The following is a 22,676-nucleotide window of genomic DNA, read 5'->3' on the forward strand; positions in this document are numbered from 1 at the left end:
AAAATATTTCTATTTCCTTTATGAAAAGGAAAATCATTCTTGTTTGCCTTTATGATTTAAAAACAAGAAGTTTGGGGGGGGACTGAGAAAAATGGCCTCAAATATGCTTTATAAATTTTTTATTGTAGTAATATATATATACAACTCAAAATTTCCCATCTTAACCACTTTCATGGGTGCAATTCAGTTGTATTAGTTCTATTCACAATATAGTGCTATCATCACCGATGTCTATTACTCCAGCTTTGTCTTCATCACAATCATAATTTCTGCACCTGTTTAGCAATAATTGCTCCCACCCTAGTCCGTGGAAACCTATCGTCTACTAACTGTCTCTATGAAATTAGGTTCTTCTGGGTATTTCATATAAGTGAAATTTTACAAAATTATCCTTTAGCGTCTGGCTTATACCACTCAACATGATGTCTTCAAGGGTCAACCATATTGTAGTATGCATCAGAACTTCATTCCTTTTGGTGGCTGAATAATATTCATTGTATGTATATACCATTTTGTTTATCCATTCAATTATTCATTAACACTTGGGTTGCTTCCACCATTTAGCTATTGTGAATAATGCTGCTATATATATTCTTTCCTCTATTCTATTCATGTAGTACACTACATTGATTGATATTCTTGTTAAACTATCCGTGCATTCCTAGGATAAATCCCACTTGATCATGATGTATAATTCTTTTCATATGCTGTTGGGTTTGATTTGCTTGTATTTAATTGTGAATTCTTGCATCTATATTCATAGGGGAAATTGGCCTGTAGTTTTCTTTACTTGTGATGTCTTTATTTAATTGGTGTTACGGTGATGTTGTTCTCATAGAGTAAGTTAAAAAGAGTTCACCCCTCTTCAATTTTTTGGAAGAATTTGAGCAGGATTAGTGTTAATTCTTAGCATGTTTGGTTGAATTCACCAGTGAAGCCATCCAGTCCTGGACTTTCCTTTGTTAGGAGGTGTTTGATTAGTGATTCAATCTTTTTTTTTGATAGGTCTGTTGAGATCTATTTCTATTTGTTTCAGTTTAAGTAAGTTGTGTGTTTCTAGGTATTTGTCCATTTCCTCTAGATTATCAAATTTGTTGGCACACAATTTATCATTGTATTCTCTTATGATGCTTTAAATTTCTGCAAGATCAGTGGTAGTGTCCCCCCCACACACACACGAAGACTTTCATTTTGGATTTTAGTTATTTGAATCTTCTTTTTTATTTCTGTCTAGCTATAGGTTTGTCCATTTTATTGAACTTTTCAAAGAACCAACTTTTGTTGGTTTTTCTATTTTCTGTATTTCATTTATCTCTTTTCAAATCTACTTCTTATTTTCTTCTACTAAGTTTAGGTTTAGCTAGCTTTTCTTTTTCTATTGCCTCCAGGTGTGAAGTTAGGTTATTAATTTGATATCTTTCTTTTTTTTAATATAGGGATTCATAGTTATAAATTTCTTTCTGAGCACTCCTTCCCCCACGTTTTGGTTTCTTATGTTTTTGTTTTCATCCTAGATATTTCCTAATTTCTTTTGTTATTTTTATTTTGACCCATTGATTGTTTAACAGTGTGTTGTTTAATTTCCATGTATTTGTGAATTTTCCAGTTTTCCTTCTGTTACTATTTTTAGCTTCACCCCATTGTAGTCACAGAAGATGCTTTGTATGACTTCAAACTTTGAAAATTTATTGAGACTTGTTCTGTGACCTAACATGCGGTCTATCCTGGAAAATGATCCATGTACGTTTGATAAGATTGTGTATTCTGCTGTTGTTGGGTGGTAGTGTTCTGTATATGTCTGTTGGTTCAGTTCATTTATAGTATTGTTCAGGTCCTTTGTTTTCTTATTGACCTTCTCTCTAGATTTTCTGAAAGGGTGTACTGAAGTCTCCAAACTATTCTTATAGAACTGTTTATTTCTCCCTTCAGTTTTGTCAATGTTGCTTCAGGTATTTAGGGGCTTTGTGATTAGAAGCAGAAATGTTTATAATTGTTATACCTTCTAGGAGGATTGACCATTTTATTAACAAATTGTACTGGTTTGAAACTTTTATGTACCCCAGAAAAGCCATTTCTTTTAATCCAATCTTATGGGGTAGACCTATTTTTGGGTGGGACATTTTGATTAAGTTGCTTCCATAAAGATGTGACCCACCCAGTTGTGAGTGGGACCATTTGATTGGGTTGTTTGAATATGAGAAGTGACCCCAATATTCAAGGTGGGTCTTAATTCACTTACTGGAGTCCTTTAAGAGAGGGACATTTTGGAGGAGACATAGACATTTGGAGATGCAGAAGTAAACACACCCAGAAGAAGCCAGAAGGACCCACAAGAGCTGAGAGAGCCATTTTGAAGCCAACTCAGGAAAGAAGGCCCAGCAGACATGGCCATGTGTCTTCCCATGTGACAGAAAAACCCTGGATGTGATTGGCCTTTCTTGAATGAAGGTTTCCCCTTGTGGATGCTTAATTTGGACATTTTCATGTTACCTAATAAATCCCCTTTGTAAAAGCCAATCCATTTCTGTTATACTGAATTCCAACAGCATTAGTAAACCAAAACACATACCACATCCTTTTTTTGTCTCTTGTAATGGCTTTTGACAATGTCTATTTTGTCCAATATTGTATAGCCACCCCAGCTACTTTTTGTTACTATTTGCGTGGAATATTTTCTATCCTTTCACTTTCAACCTATGTATGTCTTTAAGTCTAAAGCATGCCTCTTGCAAACAGTATATAGTTAGATGATGCCTTTTTTTAATCCATCCTGCTAATCTGCATCTTCTGACTGGAGAATTTAATCCATTTACATTCAGAGTAATTACTAATAAGGCAAGACTTACTTCATCCATTTTCTCCTTTGTTTTCTTGTATGTCTTGTACCTTTTTTGTCCCTCATTTTCTCCATTGTACCCTTTTCTTGTATATACTTGAACTTTTCAGTGAAACAGAATGACCTCTTTCTCATTTACATTTCTGTAAATATTTTAAATATTTTTGTTGTGGTTACTATAGAGTTTGTATCAAATATCCTAAATTTATAAGAAGCTAGTTTGAAATGATACCAACTTAACTTCAATAACATATACAATCTCTGTTCCTATACTACTCCATTCTCCTTTATATTGTTTTTGTCACTTGTTACCTTTTATATCTTGTGTGCCCAAAACTTAAAAATACAATTGCTTCTTATTCATTGTATTCTAAATCTGCAAGAAATAAAAAAATAGAGTTATGTACCATGATTACAATAATCCTAGAATTTGTATTTACCTATGTGATTACCTTTAATGAAGATATTTCTTTCTTTGTATGGCTCCATGTTACCATGCACTGTCCTTTCCTTTCAACCTGAAGAACTTTCTTTAGCATTTCTTGGAGGGCAAGTCTAGACCTGATGAACTCCCTCAACTTTTGTTTATACATGAATATCTTAAACTTTCCCTCATTTCTGAAGCACCTTTTTGCCATATATGTATTTCTCTGACAGTACTTTTAATTTGTTGTGTCACTGCCTTCTTGCCTTCATGGTTTCTGATGAGAAATCAGCACTTAATCTTATCGAGGATACCTTGTACCTGAATGAATTGCTTTTCTCTTGCTGCTTTCAGAATTCTCTCTTTATCTTTTGCACTTGACATTTTGATTATGATATATCTTGGAGTAGATCTGTTGAGTTTATCCTGTTTGGAGTTCATTGGGCTTCTTGGATGTGTATATTCCTGTCTTTCATTAATTTTAGTAAGTTTTCAGCCATTATTTCTTCAAATATTTTTTCTACCATTTCTCTTTCTCTTCTTCTGGCACTTGCATAATGCATATGTAGGTAAGCTTCATGTTGTTCCATAGTTCTTTTAGGCTTTGCTCACATTTTAAAAATTATTTTCTCTATCTGCTCTTTGTACTGAATGACTACAGTTGTATTCTCTTCTATTTCACTAATTCCTTCTTCTATCTGTTCCAATCTGCTGTTGAATGCCTCTAATTTATTTTTAATCTCTGATATTGTGTATTTCATTCCCCAAAGTTCTGCTTGCTTCCATTTTAAAATTTATAATTCTTGCATCATCTTCTTGATTTCCTTTAGTTCTACATCCTTGTTTTCCTTTAACTCATAGGGGAGTTGACTTAATGTCTTTGATTAGTTTTTTCAACATCTGTGTTTCCTCTTGTTTTATTTTGTTCCTTTGAATAAACCATCTCTTCCTGTTTCTTTGTATGCTTTGCACTCTTTGTTGAAGTTTGAGTATTTAATTATTTTGATGTGTTAACTCTGGAAGCCAGATTCTCCCTCTTACTTGAGGTTTACTATAGATTGGCTGTGTGATAAGACTCTTCTTGGACACTTAGCCCCATTTATACTGAACATTTAGGATAGCCATAGTTAACAGTTTGGTTCTCCTCAGGTCTCTCTGAGCTTGCATCTTGCCCTGGGTGTGCACAGTAAGTTGCAAGAATTCCTCAATAGGTGAGACTATTTCTCCTTCAAGAAAGGAGTTCCTCTCCCCAGCTCCTTCTCCCAGGATCCTGGGCTGTGCTCTGCATTTTTATTACAGTTTTTCCTCTATGGCAGCTGTGGTCAGCTCAGCTTCCCTCCTGCCCTCTGATCTGCCTCTTCATTTCAGCTTTCAGTACTGTCTATTCTTTAGTTCCATAGTTCAGTTTCCCCTTTCAACATAGTTTTTCTGCCCTCGTTAACTTCTGGGTTAAGGTAACTGGACCTGTGCCCTGAGTCTATCTTCCATGGAGCCAGTTGTAGTCATGTAAAAGACACCAATATTTTCATTTATCAGTAATGATTAATATGCACAGTAATCAGGCCTCAGGGATCTACACTGGAAATGCTTGCCGGCTACCAAACTGCTGCTATGAGACTATCAGGCCTCAGGAACCCACATTTGAATGTACAAGAGCTGTTAAACTATCACCGTGGATAGACTGGTCCTCAGGGATCCACACTTGAATGCATATGGGCTTCTGCATCATCACGAGTTGCACAAACTGCCATGCATATCCAAATAAGGAAGGGGGACCCAGACCACTAAATTTGTCCCATTTCTTTCCTACTGATTTTAGATGTTTCTTTTATTTCTATTTAGCATTTGTTAGGTTGTTCTCTAGTCTTGATAATTTTCCAAAGTTTTTAAAAAGTTGATTCTGCCCCATAGTGTATTTATTTATTTGCTGTTTCTAAGGGAGAATGATCACCAGCACTTCTTATGTCATTATCCTGATGATGTCCCTCCAACTGTGTTTTTAAAGATGGAAAAGTGGTTAACAGGAGCTATATGTAAATTACATGGAATTTTTTTATTCTAGTTTTTACTTATTACATTTTTCATTTAACTTATGAAATATTTATGAATTATTAGACTTGAACATATGGAAAAGCAGAAAGACATTAGTAGAGCCCCATTCCTAACAATAATGAATTAAATGAGCAACTAAAACATTTACTTGGAGATTTGAAGGGGTGAAGAGTAACTGAATACTGAGATTTGAAAAGTGCCTTCCCTGAGGAAAGGAGGAAGGGGGATTTACCCTCATCCATAGGAGGGGCTGATGGCTCTTTAGTCTAACTTTCAAGCCTTTCATAGACACTCTTGAAAAAATGCAGGAGCCCCAAAACAGTACCCCAGGAGAAAATGCAGTTCACTGTTGTAAAATTCTAAAACTTAGACATAATATAGGTTAGCTGAACCAGGAAGGCATTAAACTGGAGGAGGAGTGATCTGTTTGCCCCCCCACCACCACCACTACCACCAGCTCTCCCAACCCCTAGATCAAGAAGGGTTGCTCAGGTTATTTTATATTGAGTGGGGAGAAGGAAGGAGATGAACGAGAGTGGGTTTCATAAAATTTCCTTTATCACTAGATACTATCCCTGCCAAAACAAGGCACTTCTGGGGTAGTAGAAGCAATATAATATCAAATCCTCTTCTACCAAACACAATGAAGAAGAAAACAAGTCCCCACTTAGAGATCATTTTTACAATACTGCTTAATTACCCATTATTGAAACATATGTTGCTACATATAATGGTCCATCATTACAAAAAGATAAAAAGCAGGCTCACAGAGTCCCTTTAGGTATCTAGGAAGAAGGAGAATGACTTCTATTTTTAATATGTTCCTAGAACCTATACAAAATATAAAACTGGTTTCTAATTTCCAGAGACTGTACCTAAAAATCAGTGCCAGTACCTTTTAGACATTGTGCGTTTGATTGCAGCAGCAATCAAATTAGCTGCTTTGAAATGAAAACCAAGTCAGATTACAACAGCATAAAAAACAACAATGGTTTAGCATGCAAAGAAGGATGTTTCAGTGGCAAGGGCAACTGAAAGAATAAAAAGTACCATAATAAAAAGGAAGACCTCACTTGCTTATAGGAATGAGCTATAAGACAAAAAGAAGAAGACTTACTTGCCTACCGCAACACGTAATAAAATCCTCAAAGCTATTTTATAAGACTCACTGTAATCAGTAAGTTGAAAATCCAGAATGATGTTTACCTTTTGTTCTATGACACTTACTAGTGAAGGTAAATTCTGATCTGGCCAGAAAGATTCTGGAATTGGCCAATGTCCAACAGGAACCCCAGTTTTAGAGTTAGGACGCACATAAATGAGCTTATGACAACTATGCCATGGTTGAGTAGCAAATGAATTGTTTGACCTAGATGAATCCATAAGTCCATCTAAAAATTAAACAAAAGACAGAATAAGGCATCCATTTCTTTGTACAGCTTCTGATCTTGTACAAATTTTCCAGCTAAAAACAATGTACAAAACAAAAGAAAAACAATTATTCATGAAATATGGAGGAAGAAAAATAAAGCTACTCTGCTATGATTCCTAAATGTTCTCTTTAGTAAACATTTTTTCTTCCATCCTCTTTAATCCAGCTATTCCCTTTTCCTTAACCTACCACTAGAATAGGAAGTTATGTGGGAAACTATTTTAAAGCTAGTTTTAAATTCCCTGAGACTTGAACACATAGATTAAATACACTAAAATATCAGTTATTTTTCCAGAACTCAATTATCAAATTAAGCGAATGAAATTATTCATTTCCTGATATGTTTTTTACACTTTTGGAATCTAACAAAATAGGTAGTAAATTCCATTTTTTTTTTTTTTTTTTAAAGGAAAGACAGAGAGAAGGAAGGAAGGATAGAAGGAAGGAAGAAAGGGAAACATTTTTAATCATTTTCTTGTTTTTATTGTATTCTGTTTCTCCGTTTTTGTTACATGGGCTGGGGCCGGGAATCGAACCGAGGTCCTCCGGCATAGCAGGCAAGCACTTTGCCCGCTGAGCCACCGCGGCCCGCCAGTAAATTCCATTTATATATACTCTTTCTATTCCCAATTAGATGAAAAAAAAAGGATTTCTTACTAAAGAGTTAGACCCAATGACTAACCACAAAGGCAAAATAATAGGATCCATGCATAAATTAATCCTTGAATAGTTGAGGGGCAAGAAGCACAAAGCAAAAGCAACATGTTAATTATGGATTATTTAACTATAGTTTCTCCATCCACCATTAAATGTTTGTGGAAAATGAGCATTATAGAATGATGAATGCTATATCCTGACTGCGTTTGAATGATTTAAAGTAGCATATTTTATTTGCCACCACCCCTACTTCCAAACAAGGCAAGGCAAAGTTACATGATCTTGTATGCAATGCTCCCATTGTCTAACTTATATTTGTAAAAGATATGCTGTAATGATCTGAGTCTTGTTTTTCTTAAGTTGCAAGTCATTTAATATACTTATTTAAGGATTGCTTGAAACAAGGCAAAGGAAAACTCACTCTAGACGAAGAGATTTTCTGGTGTCCATAGGGCCCTAGGGAATACATGCAATGGTTCCAGGGGACCTAAGACACTCCCCTGAAGTTGAGCTCACAATTCTGGGGATATACATTTTCCTGAGGAAAGGCCTCTTAGCTTTGATGAGACTCTTAAAAGTTAAGAACCCTGGTCAGAGGGGAACTGAAGCTAGAAAGAAAGTCTGAGCTGTTTATGACGCCAAACTACCTCTTGCAAAGATTTCAGTATGAAAGTTCCAATAAAATAATGAATATGAAATTATGGATTGAGTAATTGACTGCTAGTATATAACATGCTCTTCCTTTATAATTAATTTAAACTAGACTGTGAGGCATCGGTCCTCTATGGCAGGTGTTTTTAACTTGGAATCCTCTTGGACTCCAGGTTAATTTACTCTGAAATTATATACAAAATTGCGTGTGCAGCCTACATCTATTTTTCTGGGGAAAGGGGTCCATATTTTACAATAGCTCCTCAAAGGGGTCCAGGAACTAAATAAAAAATGGTCAGGAAGCCCCTATGCATTTGCTCTTTTTTCTTCTCTAGGAAACCACTAGTGATTGTGGCCAAGGCAATTAAAATATCTAGAGTAGATCAGACAAATACCGTGGCAGTGATGGACTCTAGGTAGGCACGTGTATATATCTGTGTGAATTGATGGGGATGAGGAGAAGCAATAGCCTAGATCAGTGCTCTGAAGAAGCCTGGAAATGGGGGTATGGCTTGAGAGAAGGGACAGTCTTTCCCCTATCCTAAAGTAGCTCCGCTTGTATCTATTTTTTCTACATTGAACTCTCCATAAAATCTCATTTGGATAAAAAAGATTCTGCAGTTAAAAAGTGGCCTGAAAAATACTACTGTATGATTGTACAGACTATAAGCTGTTCCTGGACAAACATGCACAAACTCTTGTTGATGTACAGCAACTAACACAGATGTCATAAGGACAACTTGGTGCATTTGGTGTTCACAAGACCAAAACCAGATTACTAGTTAAGTGACACACTAGTGAACCTCCAAATATTTTGTGAAAAGAGAGGTGAGTGATTCAATATCATCCCAAACCTGGGGACCAGGGTATATAAAATGGGAAGAGAGGAGGAGGAATTGTTTGGGGAAGATTTGACACTAAAATTAAAGTTGTTAGGATCTGGCCACCTGCCACATACACCTAGGCGAGGAATGAATGAATGGTAACTGCATAGATGTTTGCAACCACTTGTATCCACGAGGATAGTGAAGACTGTATCTATTGATTTGTCCAATGTCTTCTCAACCTCAGAGCTTTGTCCTATTAGGGTAACAGAAAGTTATTTACTATACCTTCTCCAATAGGAAGTGGATCTGGTCCCATTTTTTCAAAGTTAATAACAACACCACTCTGAACTTTTTGAACTAGAGATTCTAAACATTGATTCAGCATTCTTTGTGTTCTAACACAATAGGAGCGACCTGTACCAAAAGGGAAAACAAAGAGTACAAGTTTAATCAAATAAAATATTATTTAATGATATGAGCATTTGAAATCTTAAACTATGCAGCAAACATCATACTGATGAGCTTAAGCAGCAAAGTTAAAAGAAGCTTCTATTAACTATTTTGAGAGAAGACAAGTACTCTGCCTTCCTGAATTCTTCCTTCAGAAATATTAAATATCGCCAATACCTCCTGTGACTTCACACATTTGTGTGATGGCAGATTCATCAGTTGGTACACTCCCTATTTGCTCTGGTTCAATAGAAGCCACTCCAGGCAAACGCAACACCAGGGCAAATAACCTTTGATCCCAACGAAAAGGTTCTTTGGTTAGTTCACTTCCAGGCAGAGGAGAATTCAAAGGAAGATGAAGCTGAGAAGGCAAAATTTGAAAATGTCCATCTTAGCAACCCATACAAAATGAAGAAAGATTAAAAAGTTAAAAGACTCAATTTTCCCGTAAGATGATGCAATCTTTCAAAGATTATCAAAATGGAAAGTTTGATAAAATTTATTCTTAAGTGGAAATATATGCCTCCCACAGAAATGACTGCATGTTCTCTGCCATTTAAATGAAATAAAAAATCACAAATCTCACCTCTTCTTGAACACCAGCAGTGCTTGTTAACTTGTTTCCATCTGTGATGGTAATTAAAATAGATGGTTCTAAAAAAAATGGATTTCTCCCCTAAAATACATTTTAAAAGTATTAGAGCATTGTAAAGTAATAAAATTTTATTTAAACGTCTACATTTGCCTTGCCAGTGATCTCAAGTGTTTGATAAAATGTCTATTTGCCTGGATAAATAAGAAGGAAAAGATTAGGGACTGATGTAGGTGGGAAACAAAATAACAATCCCTTGAACAGGTTATAGTCATCATAAACGGGGGAATTCTTATAATTTGGGAATTCCCAACACTAAAACATTCAAATATGCCTCCCTCACTTCTTTCCAAGTAATCATAACAGAACAATATTTAAGAGATTACAATGGCATATCACCCACACAGTATCTCATGAATCCATTCACCTAAATTGAAATCCTGGCACAATAGGGGAACATGAGTAACTTATGCCCTGGAAAGTAACTCTAGTTATTGTGATCAGAGTTTTTAAGAGTAGGAAAGGATAATGGTAGCAGCAGCAAATGCTATTCTGCCTTCCTCTTATTCTAAAGCTTTTTCATTGTATGGGGGTGGATTAAGGATACAGAAAGTTCCTCTTCAATTGTCCTGCTTGCTTATTTCTCTGCAATTTATTCATCCCATTCTCTGGTATCTGATGATCTGATGGTAGGCAATTATTGCTATTCTATAACCAAGTCACATACAAGACCCAAAAAAGAGAGAGATTTTAAAAATCATGTACTTAAAAGGTATATGAAACTCCATTTGGAGGTTATGAAAAGTAGCAGAAAACTTGGTAACCATGCCCAATATTAAATTCTTACCCCAAGCCACCAAAATAAATTAGCTGTACTCACTCAAAAAAAATTGTGTTACCTGTCCATAATTGTCTATTCCAGATATTAATCTATTGAGATTTAACAAATCAAATGAGGATCTTAGAGCCTGACCAAGAGTAGTCAGTCCAGAAGCCTGAAGATTTTTTAGTTCACTCATGAATGTTGCGTGATTTTCCTTCCAACCAGCCTGAAAACCAAACATTTACAAAGAAATTCCCGATTATACAATGAACAATATGTAAAGTGCAAACAACCCTTAAACAGCAAGTAGCAAACCTCTAACAAATTAAATGACCTGATTCTATTCTACATCATGACTGATCAAGTGGAACTAAAGCAAGGAATAAGTTTCAGAGAGATATGCTAGCTTTAATGATAAAGAGCAAAGAACTCAAGGATACCACACATTCATTCATTATGGCCAAAGGGTTTTGGCTCAAGAGTTTCAGTTTTCTATTTAGCTTTAACCAAACCTACCAAAACACCTCAGTTACCTTAGCTTGACAATGATGATAAGCATGGAGTAAGGGGAGGAAGAAGTAGTTATTTTTAAAATGGATTGTCCTTGCTAGACACAGATAGCTATTGAGTGCATGATCTACATAATTTTTTCTAAGATTTCTCCTCCCAAACAATATTTTCACTTTTAAATGAGAGTAAAAGGGCAATTATAAGAACAATTATTTGGAGATGACCCTTATGGAATCTTCAAGCATTCAGAAAGTGCCAAATCTAGAATAAGAGATGAAAAAAAGAAAGGAAAATGTTGGCAAAGAAGCAGCATCCCTTAGGCAGCCCCAGCAGCTATGAATACTAGCAAAGAACCAGAGTCCAAAGGTCTACAGCCAACATGCTGTGATGCATTGGTTTGCAGAAAAGAAGGAAGAAAAAGATCATGTTGACTGGTCGGTGACTGCTATAAAAACAAAGCAGCATAAAATGCCAAGAAGAGAAGCCAAAAAAAGACGAGAGCCAACAGTGGGCCCCAGAAGAGTGGGCCATCAAAGAAGAGAACTGACAGCACAGCTTGGCAACATGGTGGAATTAGCTGCCACTTGCACCCCAGTAGTCCCAAGGGCATCAGTGTGATGATATGCTGAATTCTGAAGTCACACTAACCAGGCCAGTACAGCAGATCTAAGGAGTGAGGGGCTGGAAAGCAAGAGAAAATAGTAGAGAGAAAGTAAATGATTTAAATTTCATATTTAGTTGAAGGCATATTATCCGGTATCCTTATAACTCTAGCAAATACTATGTTTTCTAGTTTCATGGTCTGCAGAGGCAAATTTTATTAGTAGATTGAATGACTGAGAGGCAGAGAGAATTATTGCCTAGATTCTATCATGATACATCTGTGACCTCAAGCAAATCTGTTGGCGTCTTAAGACATAAATTTCCTCATTTGAAAAGGAAGCGGATTAGATGAGCAAGTTTTACATGTTATAACCCTGGGGCAGAGTGTCATGCACATACATAGTAATCTATGAGAATGGCATCTTCTAAGGTTGAACATAACACAATTGGCATAATTATACAAAAAGACGATAGTCCTTGCTAAGATCTATTCTAGGTTCAATAGTCTGGGATTCTATGAAATGGAAGATGTGCTTAGTCATTTTCATTTTTGTTTTTTAAATGTTTATAACATATTCCATAGATTGACAGATCTAAAGTTAAGAATCTTTCTATATGTTCCTTTGACCAGTTGTGTGTGTATGTGTGTATGTGTGTATGTGTGTATGTGTGTATGTGTTTTAGTACCAGGGGAAAGTAGGGAATGAGAATAATTCCTTGTAGCCCAAGGAAAATCTTACTAAACTAGACAGACTAAACTTTAGTGAAGAGGAAAGATTATGATTTAATTTGTCCTTGTCAAATATCTAGGAATGACAATAGGTGATTAAAAATCAAACTAAGTTCTGAAATCAGATTTTTCTTTGGTGTAGAAGAGCAAGGTGCATGAGGAATAACAAAAATTCTTTTCTCTATTTAATCAACTATTTTTTCTTCAGTAATTATGCTACATTAAGTAGAATGCTACATGCTGGGGACAGAGAGGAATCAGCCCTCGAGGAGTGCCCGACAAAGAGGAATGAAGACTGAAAGAAGAAATGACCACAGAGTGAAGGAAGCCTTCTCAAAGAAGATAGACATCTTCTGAAGAGATGAAGAGAAGACCATGGGACTCCCCAAGCTGATGTGGGAAGTACAGGGGGAAGTCCAAGGCAAGAGAACAGAGAGTGCATAAAACAGGGCTTACTGGAGAACTGCAAGTAATTTGATTATCTACTGATCTGGGTACATGGCAGGAGGCAAGCTTGATAAGATAGAATCAGGCCATGAAGTGCTTTGTACACCATGCTAAGTAGTTTGGATTTTATCAACTGGCCCTGGGAATATCTTGAAATTTTCAATTTAGGGGTATGACACAATCAGATCTGTGTTTTAGAAAGATCATTCTGTTGGTAGTTGGAGAATAAATTGTGGGGTTTAAAGGAGGCCAAAGCTTGAGGCAGGGAAACTGGTTTGGAGACTGTTGGCAACAGCTTATGAGAAAAGTGATGAGAGCCTGCAGTAGGCCAGTAGGGATGGAGAGGACATTACAGATTAAAGAAATATTTCAGAGATGGAGTCATAAGGACTAGCAACTAATTAGAAGGATGGATGAGGCAGAAAGGGTCATACATCAGGTTGAGGTTTCTGGCTTGGGAAAACTTGTGCATTGTGGAATCCTTTACTCTGAAGCCACTTCACAAAAGTCATCTTTTTTTTTTTTTTTTGGAATTACTTAGTTTAGCAATCTTCACACTGTAAAAGTTGTGGTTATTCACTACAGGAGGTTTTGAACTCCTGAAAAGCCACATGATGGTTCAAGATATGACTAAAGAAAGATTGGTGGACTATTTCATTTGGTAAACGGCTAGGATTTGGATACCACTTAAACAACCAACCTTTCACTCATCAATACTTAAAGCGACATGTCCCAATTACTAGTAGTCTTATTAATCAATTTACCAGAATAATTACTCCGTAAAATTTCCTTTATAATATGAATTGAAAACATTTGACGAAAGTTGCTGCATTAAGTGTCTGGGTCAATTCCAATTATTTGCGACAAATTGAACAATACAAAAAAAAAATGAATGACAGTACTAGAAAGCATATGGGCTACATTTTCTACCAAAAGTACTAAACTTAGTAGCAGTCCAGCTCTTATTTTAAGAGAAGGAATAAGTGCTCCTAAATCCATTCCACAAAATGCTGAAGGAAAAAAAGAGGCCCACAAATTAATTGAAATATTTGAGAACCTTATTAATGTGACAAATTTCTTCCAAAAAATCATTATGAAGTGAGAAAGAGAGAAAATATACATTTATACCCTTCATTGTTAACTTGGAGTTAATTTTTTCTTAAATGAATTCAGGACAGCTCATTTAACTTCATAATATGATCTTTGCTTTCAAGTTACTTTATTCCAAAGATACCCTATTTTCATGTCAGTAAAACCTTTACTCCTAATGCTTACTTCCGTACATTCTTATTGACCTTTACAGCTTATAAACCACGTTCACACTTCACATTCACTTAGGGCAACCATATAAAATAGGCACACTTCTTTTTTTTTTTCACAAATGAGGAAGAAGTAAGACTTAGTACATCTTGTTTGTTGGGGTGATGGTGGTGGCAAATCAAATTCTAGAGTCACACCATCAGACATGGAAGCCATCACCACATGGGACTATTGTGCACTTGAAAGGTGGCTTGTCTGAATCCGGATGTGCTGTAACTATTTTAAAAACATGGGATTTGTGAAAGTTAGAACAAAAAAAGAATGTAAATGATCTCATTAAATAGAGTTCATATTAATTACATGTTACAATCATAATATTTGAGATATATTGGGCTAAATAAAATATATTATTGTCTACTAGAAAAAAATGAAATTACACCTATGGCTGGCTTTATATTTCTAGTGACAGAGCTGTTCTAGAGGGCCGTGAAGGTCAGGCAGAAGAGCCTGCCCTTGATTCAGTACACAGTAGTCATTACAGATCTTAAGACAGGGATAAATAGGAGAAAAGCAGCATCTAGGAATGATCATTCTGGAGTGACATATAGGATAAACTGAAGGAAGGAGAAGCTGTAGTAAGAAAAAGAAGCTAGGAAACGTAACTAGTAATCCAGGCTTGAATTAGGATGGTAATGGAGAGGGAGGGGTAAATTAGGAGACATTTTAAAGAAACAAGATAGGACGTGATGACAGACAAGATAGGGATATATCCTCAAGGAGAGAGGGATAAAGAAAAGCTACAAAGTATTTATCTTGGGAGGTCTAAAGAATACAAGGGTGAGACAAATAAAGACTCTGAGAAGGATGGAATTCTAACCTAACCAAGAGAAAATTTGTTGCCTTCACAAGTTAAGTCTTAAGTCTCCCAGAGGTAAAATGATGATATTGATGATGATAAATAATAATAGCAGCTAATAGTTATTATTTCTTATGTGTCAGGAACTCATGCCAAGCACTGAATTTTATATGCATCCTTCTCATGTGAGCCTCATAATCACCCTATAAGGTACATGCCTTGTTATCTCCATTTTGTAGATGAGGAAACTGAGGCTCCAAGAGGCTACACAGCTTGTCCAGGTCACACAGCCTAACAGTCTGCCCATTTAACCACTTATGCTAGCGACTCTTCTGTGTATACCACATATTTACTTAATAGACATAAGGTATTATATTAGCTTAAAAGTTCATAAGTCTAACAAAATTTCTGAATCTCATTTAAGCCCATTTCCTCTGATGTCTAAATAAAGAACAATTTGCTTTCTTAAGTTTGAGGAGCAGTGACTCAGGAATTAGAAGACCCTGGTTTATTCCTGTCTATATCATTAACTAGTTTAATAGAGTAAGTCATTTACCTTTTAGGGACTCTTTCCTCACCGAAGAAATGAAAGGGCTGAAAAACCAATTCTAAGGTCCCTTCCAGTTTTCATAGCCTATAATTCTATACCTGTTAATAAAGATTTTATAGAAATCTGACTAATATAAAGAAAACACTTTCTGTCTTAGAAGACCTGTTAATTCAGTACTGATTTAAATTTGTATAGTTAACTAAAAATACCTTTTCATATCAATGGGAAAAGCATGGGCCTTTCTAGTCCTAGCTCTATCTGCCTAGCCTACTAATCATTTATTCCCACCCATATCATCACAGAAAGGCAGGAATTTCCACTCTTCTCCTCAAAAAAGCAAAGCCTAAAAGAAATATTTCCCACTGCCTTCTGCACTCTTCTTTCCAGCTTATCTGACTGGTGGGTCTGGGAACAGGAAACTGACCCGCTGTCTCTTAGCCAGATGCTGAAATGCTTTCTAATTTCTGGTATGTTCTCTGATATGTGGTATTTAAAGGGTAGGTGCTGCCCCTACAACAGATCTACATGAGAGTTCTGACATCGTGTGAACTATTTGGAAGTTCTTTGTAAACCCACATCTAGGCTATATCCTCTAGTCTAGCCTTTAACAGGAATAAAGCTGCTACTGGAATTCTGGCTGGCTCTTGTGTCTTACTTCTCCATTGGTTTCAACTGGAAAAGGGAAAGCAGGGGGCATTATCAAGTGGCTTCCCCAAACTTCAGCTTCCTATTACTTGTCCTTCCTGAATTCCATCGCATTTTGGCCAGACTTTTCTCTGATTCGTTGATTTTTATTTTCTTAAATAGGGGAACTCTTTCCTCTATCAAAATCTTACTAAGACATATAATCAAGTAAAACAGATAAAAGCAGGTCAATTGTCCTTGATAGGGATGTGGGAATAGAATTAGAGCCCTTTCTGAAAGCCCTGCTCTATAGTTTAACATGCAAGTTTAATGAATGTGCTATTAATTTCCCCATCCAAAGTGACTGACAAGGATAATTTAGGGCAGCTGAACCTAAATTTACAGAAGAGAAATGCCCCCTTAAAACCTGGATGTAAATAGAATATTTGCAAATAAAAAAAAACAATTGAATAATTAAAATTCCCTAGGAGGCCATTTAGAGGGACCAACAATGAACCTTTTTGAATAGCAAAAATAAGCCTTCTGTATTGAAATTTTCACAAGCCAGTGTCTCTCTCACAGCAGTGGGAGAAACTCTCACTAGAAGGGACCATGTATCCTATGTTCCCTTGACTTGATCCTGAGCCACTGCAGTAATCCATTCTGAGACCCAAACCCCACAGTGTATTTGGACACTCTCCTGAACAGTTGAAGTCTTTCTAGTTGGTTAACAAGCAACCCCTTTCCAATGAATGGATAAAAAGCCTCGCTGAAATCTTGAGACTCAATATGTTGCTTTCCTCTCATTGACAAGGCTTTTTTTATTATCATTTATTAAAGGAAATTAGATTGGTCTAGTAAAGTTTGCCCTTCATAAACTCGTGTTAGAGGGCTCTCCAGGACCTTGAGCTCTTTTAGGTGGTTACAAACTAGATGACTAACAAATTTAAGTATTTTCCCAGATGTCTCAAGTTAAAGTTGAAGGGTCTAAAATTAGCTGGGCCATCATTTCTCTTGTTGAAAGAAAAAAACTCTTTTCCTTTTTCCATCTGCTCTCCACAAGTTTAAGGTACTTGCTCTGCAACAGCCCAGTCAATTTGAACAAATCGCTTTCAACAGTATTCTTCATCAACTTACTTTCTTCTCCAACTTCAGCATTCTGTCATCTTTGACATCACAAACTATTCTTGCATTGGTAAATGGATCAGCAAGGCAAAAAGATACATAAAATGAGAAGTCCTGCTTTTCCAATCAACTCTGTCTCCTGAGGAGACGAATGATTTTTTCCCTTGGTTTTTGCCCTTAGCCTTACACCGGATATCTGCGCAGCTTAAAACTTTTCAACATCAAGAAACTTCTTCACACAACTAAAATAGACTCAAATTCTGATAGATTTAAGATAAGGTTTACTTGCCCTTTAAGTAAATGGAAAATGACTCCCATATCAATTATACAGAATGCAGCTTTCACACTGTAACAGCTCTATAACTTAATATGTTAACATTTCCTCTTTTTAAATTGTGTTTACAGCTGCACACCTATAAAGGAAGCTGGTAAAATTATAAGGTACACATTACAAAGACAACGTTTCATTTTAAAAATGGAATGTCTTGCTTCTTGCTTCTCCTTTTAAAATTCTCTTCTTGCATTACATTTTCTGATCCTGTCTGACATAACTATTCCCTCTTAACACTCTTTAGCAATTGGGCCTGATTTTACTGTGCGTGTGTGTTTCTCATTTGACTCAAGGGACTGATGTCGTTTTTGATTTATGGAGGCATTTTGTTATACGTGTGTTGCATGTGTACTAGCATAGCTTGTTCTTATAAAATTCTTTGTTTTAAGAATATCCAGCTCTCTTGGAGTCCCTTGTCTCGAAGTTACTTCCCCAATTTAGTAGTGTACTGAATTTGCTAAAATTTGTTAAATCCATTTTATTTGATTAAATATCAAATCTCTCCCAAAGAACACTGATCACTACCATTCCGTGGCTCAGTCAACGGGTTTTCATCCACATGTTTCAGAAATACTAACAGTCAAGACCAATAAAAGACACATAGCTTATGTGAGTCTTCTTTTCTTTTTTTGGCAAGGACAGGCTCCGGGAATCGAACCCAGGTCTCCAGCACAGCAGGTGAGAATTCTGCCACTGAGCCACCAGTGCACCGGCTTTACATGAGTCTTTTACTTTTTAAAAAAGTTCTTAAGAAATTGACCCCTTAATATATTGCACAAACTTATTTGACAGTCTGTGACCTGTTGAATCGTTTTTCAGGACCACATATTTTTAATTAAACTGGACAAAAAAACGGTTCACATTTTTATTTCACTGGCAAAGCTCACCATCTTGGATTACTGGCCTCTTTAAAATACTTAGTATAAGGTTTTATTTTTATTGTTTTTTTTTAAGTGAGTAAGGAACTATAAAGACTAGTCTAAAAATATTTGCAAAATACATTTATGCATTTTCATTTCTTGCCCCAGCGAATTAGAAAAAAGTTATGAATCAGCACACCTCTGTGCTCACTTGAGAGCTCAATAAGATCAAAAGAAATTTGATCTTCATCAATGGATGGTAATATGTGGAAATCGAATTTTAGAAACTTTTCTCTTCTGTCTAAGAGTCAATCGCACTGTTGGCTGAAGTAGAAACATCTTGGAGTTGCAAAGACGTTTTCTTTCCTCATCTCAGACCACTTCAACAGTAGCTATTGACCAATACGTATTATCAGGGAAAAAAATTGGATTGTACAGATCATGTATGTTCAATTGCTTAGATTTGGGCCCTAAATAAGAGAAACTCTTTAAGAATACATATGCAAAATTAAAAACTAACATAGGTGGCCTTGGAAAAACACTTACGGACGGGAGTGAGATTAAGCCACCTAAACATTGCAGAAAGAGTTGAATAGATGAAGTAGCAGATTGGCCATAATTTACTTTCTAAAGATCATATAGCATCTCCATCCTCCCGACTCATCTAAAAAATATTTTTTTTTAAAATTATGAGCTCCTTTTTATATTAGAAAGTCACGCACATCTATGTTTAAGAATCCCAGCATAAATGCAGTTTGTCTATCCCTCCACAAACCCTCAAGTCCACTCTTCAGAGGTAACCACTGAAAGGAGTTTATCCTGAACATCAAACTGCAAGCAGCAAACAGAAATGGCATCAATAAAATGGAGTGACATTCATGAATTTAACACATGTAAATGTGTACTAACACACACTGAGCGTGTCCAGGAACTGTTTTCTAAAATTTACCCTATAGGGAAATAAAAATAATTTGGAAATCACCCTGATTTCCAAGCCTCAATTATTCCACTTCCAGCCTTTGAGTTATCCAATTCTCTACTGTACTTTTCCTGAAGGAACAGTGGAGATAATCTAGCCTAATCCCTTCATTTTACAGATGAGAAAATTGATACCATCAAAGGTTTAAGTGACTTGCCCAGGGTCATGTGTCTTCAGTAGCAGATTCAGGATAAGAACTCATCTCCTGCCTTTCAGTCCAACAGTCTTTATGAAACTACTAAAGCCGTACAACTTGCCATATTTACATGACAAGTGGATGGTAGAATCTACCAGACAGTATGTACTATGACCATTTTTTAAAATCTGATTTTCAGTATCTAGAGAAAGTCTAAATATTCTTCATTATACAGCTCAAAAACATCACTACGAAACAGAGTTTACAATGTCCAGACATGAGTAAGCTTTTAAGGAAAATGGAAAGCTTAGCTCCTCACAGCTTCAGCATTTTCCTACAAGAAACAACACAAGAGGGACACCCAACTTTCCAATCCCATGACTCTATTAATGGTGACATATGCCCCCTAGAATCCCATTTTCTACTGCTGTTTAGTCATGTGGTTTCTCTTCTGCAGACAGAGAAACAGAAAGAGAGACTGGGGCTTCTTATTAAATGGCAGTGCCTCCAGGCAACTTCAGACCAATTTAAATCAAACCATCTTGGTTTAGTTCAGGCTAATCAACCACTAAATGTCATACTCCAGCTCCCTTCCTGCCTACCTTCTGCAGCTTCTCATCATCAGCTAATAGCATTTTTTATGCACCTACTGTTACATCCTCCCCCTCAAGTCACACTTTTAATGGAATGCTAACTACTTTCAGCTTACTTCATTTCCTACAGCTTCCCAGGCTCTGTATCTCTTTTCCTCTGTCTCCTCTTTTCCCTTAGTTAATTGATGTTCTAAGGGCTGGTGTCAGGAAAGAGGAGGCACACTCAGGGGGCAGAAGAGACAAATCTGGAGGAAATGCAGGGGCTCCTGTGCGGCAAATGACAGGAAGTAAGTTTAAACAGACACAGAGGACAGACACCAGAGAGCTCTGAATGGCAGGCTGAGCAATTTAGACTTGATCCCATAGGTACGGGGCTTCTCACAAGGCTTGTGAGAAGGGGAGCCATATGATGAAATCAGCTGTTTTAGAAAGTTCACAGTTGGTGTGGATGGATAGCAGGCATTTGGGAGGCACTTGGGAGACCACTTAGAAGGTTGTCACTGTGGTCAAAGTGTAAAAGCAAGAAGACCCGGATTAAAGCGACAGCAAGAGAAACTGAGTTGAAGAAGCACACATAAGAGACATTTCAAACGGATAACTGATGGGCCTTAGTGCCTACAAGATGGAAGGAAAGAAGCAAAGGCAAAAAGTGTCTATTTCTCAATCCTGGGTAACTAGAAGATGGGGAATATGGGAGGGGATTGGTTTTAGAGATAGAAGTGGGTCTTTTGGACTTCTGTTAACTGAGCTGATGGCAGGATAGATTGCCAAGTGGAGAGGTCCTATCGTCAACAACAGATGCTTGGGTTAGGGGCTGAAGATGGAGAGGCATCAGCATAGAGGGAATATTTGAAATCATGAATAACATAGGACGCATTTACCAAGGAAAAAGAATTTGGGAGGTAAATAAAGAATTATCACAGAGAGAGAGGGAAAGAAATAGGATAAAGGAGGTAATAAGTTTCTGGAAGGAAGGGGTAATTAAGAGTTTCAAATGTAGCCATTAGCAAATTAGCACAAGTAGCTATATATAGTAAATCCTAAAATCTTCACAAATTGTATCTACTTTTCTCAATAACACTATTCCCTACTTACAGAACCATAAGTGACTTTAGATCTTTTGTTCAAACGTATTCAAGTCCAGAGTTAGGATCTTGGCACTAAGTTAATTGATCTAGTCCAGATTCAGGACAGGTTACAGACAATGAAAGAGCAGCTGCCATGAATGAGTAGCACAATCAGGGGAATGTGTTTTAAAATACAGAACTCTACTGTTTCTACGAACGTCTGGCACATCTTCACCAGAGTCCTCATGTAACTTTTCTCTGGTTAAGAGCCCTGGGTTGGCAGCACCTCGATTTCTTCTGTGAAATCCACTCCCCTACCCCAGAGCACCTAACTAAACAGGAATAAGAAAGCTATCAGGCTAAGCAAAGGTGTTGCTTGAGGAAAATGGATAATCTGGATGAATTGAAGACTGCACCAACAAGTGAAACACAGACTGATACACTAAATTCTGGAAAGGCAGTGTGGCAAGTATCGGCTTTTTAACCACCTTGCCTCTCCTATGGTTTGTGGATTAGAAGAAACTAAATGGCTACTGTGAAGCCCATTGAATGCTCCCCTCGCCCCCAGTGGGAAAAGAAAAACACATTTATCAGGAGACTGACAAAGTGAAGATGGCATGTCAATTTCTGGTGACCACAAGATAGCCAAGGTCTGCCCCATTGCCTTATCAAGCCTACCACTCCTCTCCAATAGGGCCAACTCGGCCTAGTTCACCAGTTCCCACCCTCTACCCCCCAGCATGCACACCCAATCTTAAGCTTCCATCAACTAAGTCTCAACAACTCCACATCTGTCCCTGAGTAGGGGCATAACTGTGGGGCACCAAAGGCAAAAACGTTTCACAAATAAATGCAATATGATATTCATCTAGAAACAGTCAGAGAAATAGTAAAAAATGGTAATACTAGCAGTAATACTTCTCATTTATTGAGCACTTGCCATAATATCAAGCACTATTATGTTAAAAGCAGCTATAAATAATAGTGTGGAAGTTCTGTCAAAAAAAATGATGGCTTCAGGGCATATATCATGATGGGAAAATGACAATGAGAAGTTAGTAAAAGGAATGATCCATTACAATTGACATGAAAAGTGAAGGGTTTAATTACTTAAGCCTCTGGAATCCAGGCAGGGTTACTCTTCAGCTGTGTTACTCAACCTCTCTGGGCCACACACACCACACACCTCCTTACCACCACCCCACCCCGCATCTCCTTATCTATCAAATGAGGATAATAATAGAATCCACAACATAGGCTC

General features: G+C 36.8%; 1 protein-coding gene across 6 annotated transcripts in view; it reads right to left on the reverse strand.

The window, feature by feature from the left end:
* INTS6L (integrator complex subunit 6 like) overlaps window positions 1–22,676 on the reverse strand; it is a 61,639-nt gene that overhangs the window by 29,214 nt on the left and 9,749 nt on the right. For 5 of the 6 annotated variants that reach the window (XM_077145219.1, XM_077145223.1, XM_077145218.1 and 2 more), the window contains 5 exons: window positions 10,821–10,970; window positions 9,916–10,005; window positions 9,507–9,690; window positions 9,165–9,293; window positions 6,540–6,703 (listed from right to left, as the gene is read on the reverse strand). In XM_077145219.1, coding sequence (XP_077001334.1) covers window positions 6,540–6,703; window positions 9,165–9,293; window positions 9,507–9,690; window positions 9,916–10,005; window positions 10,821–10,970 — 717 coding nt within the window. The remainder of the gene's footprint in view (window positions 1–6,539; window positions 6,704–9,164; window positions 9,294–9,506; window positions 9,691–9,915; window positions 10,006–10,820; window positions 10,971–22,676) is intronic. The other variant, XM_077145222.1, reaches the window with a different exon arrangement.

The sequence above is a fragment of the Tamandua tetradactyla genome, chromosome X (genome assembly GCF_023851605.1).
Source record: "Tamandua tetradactyla isolate mTamTet1 chromosome X, mTamTet1.pri, whole genome shotgun sequence".
Classification (NCBI taxonomy): Eukaryota; Metazoa; Chordata; class Mammalia; order Pilosa; family Myrmecophagidae; genus Tamandua; species Tamandua tetradactyla.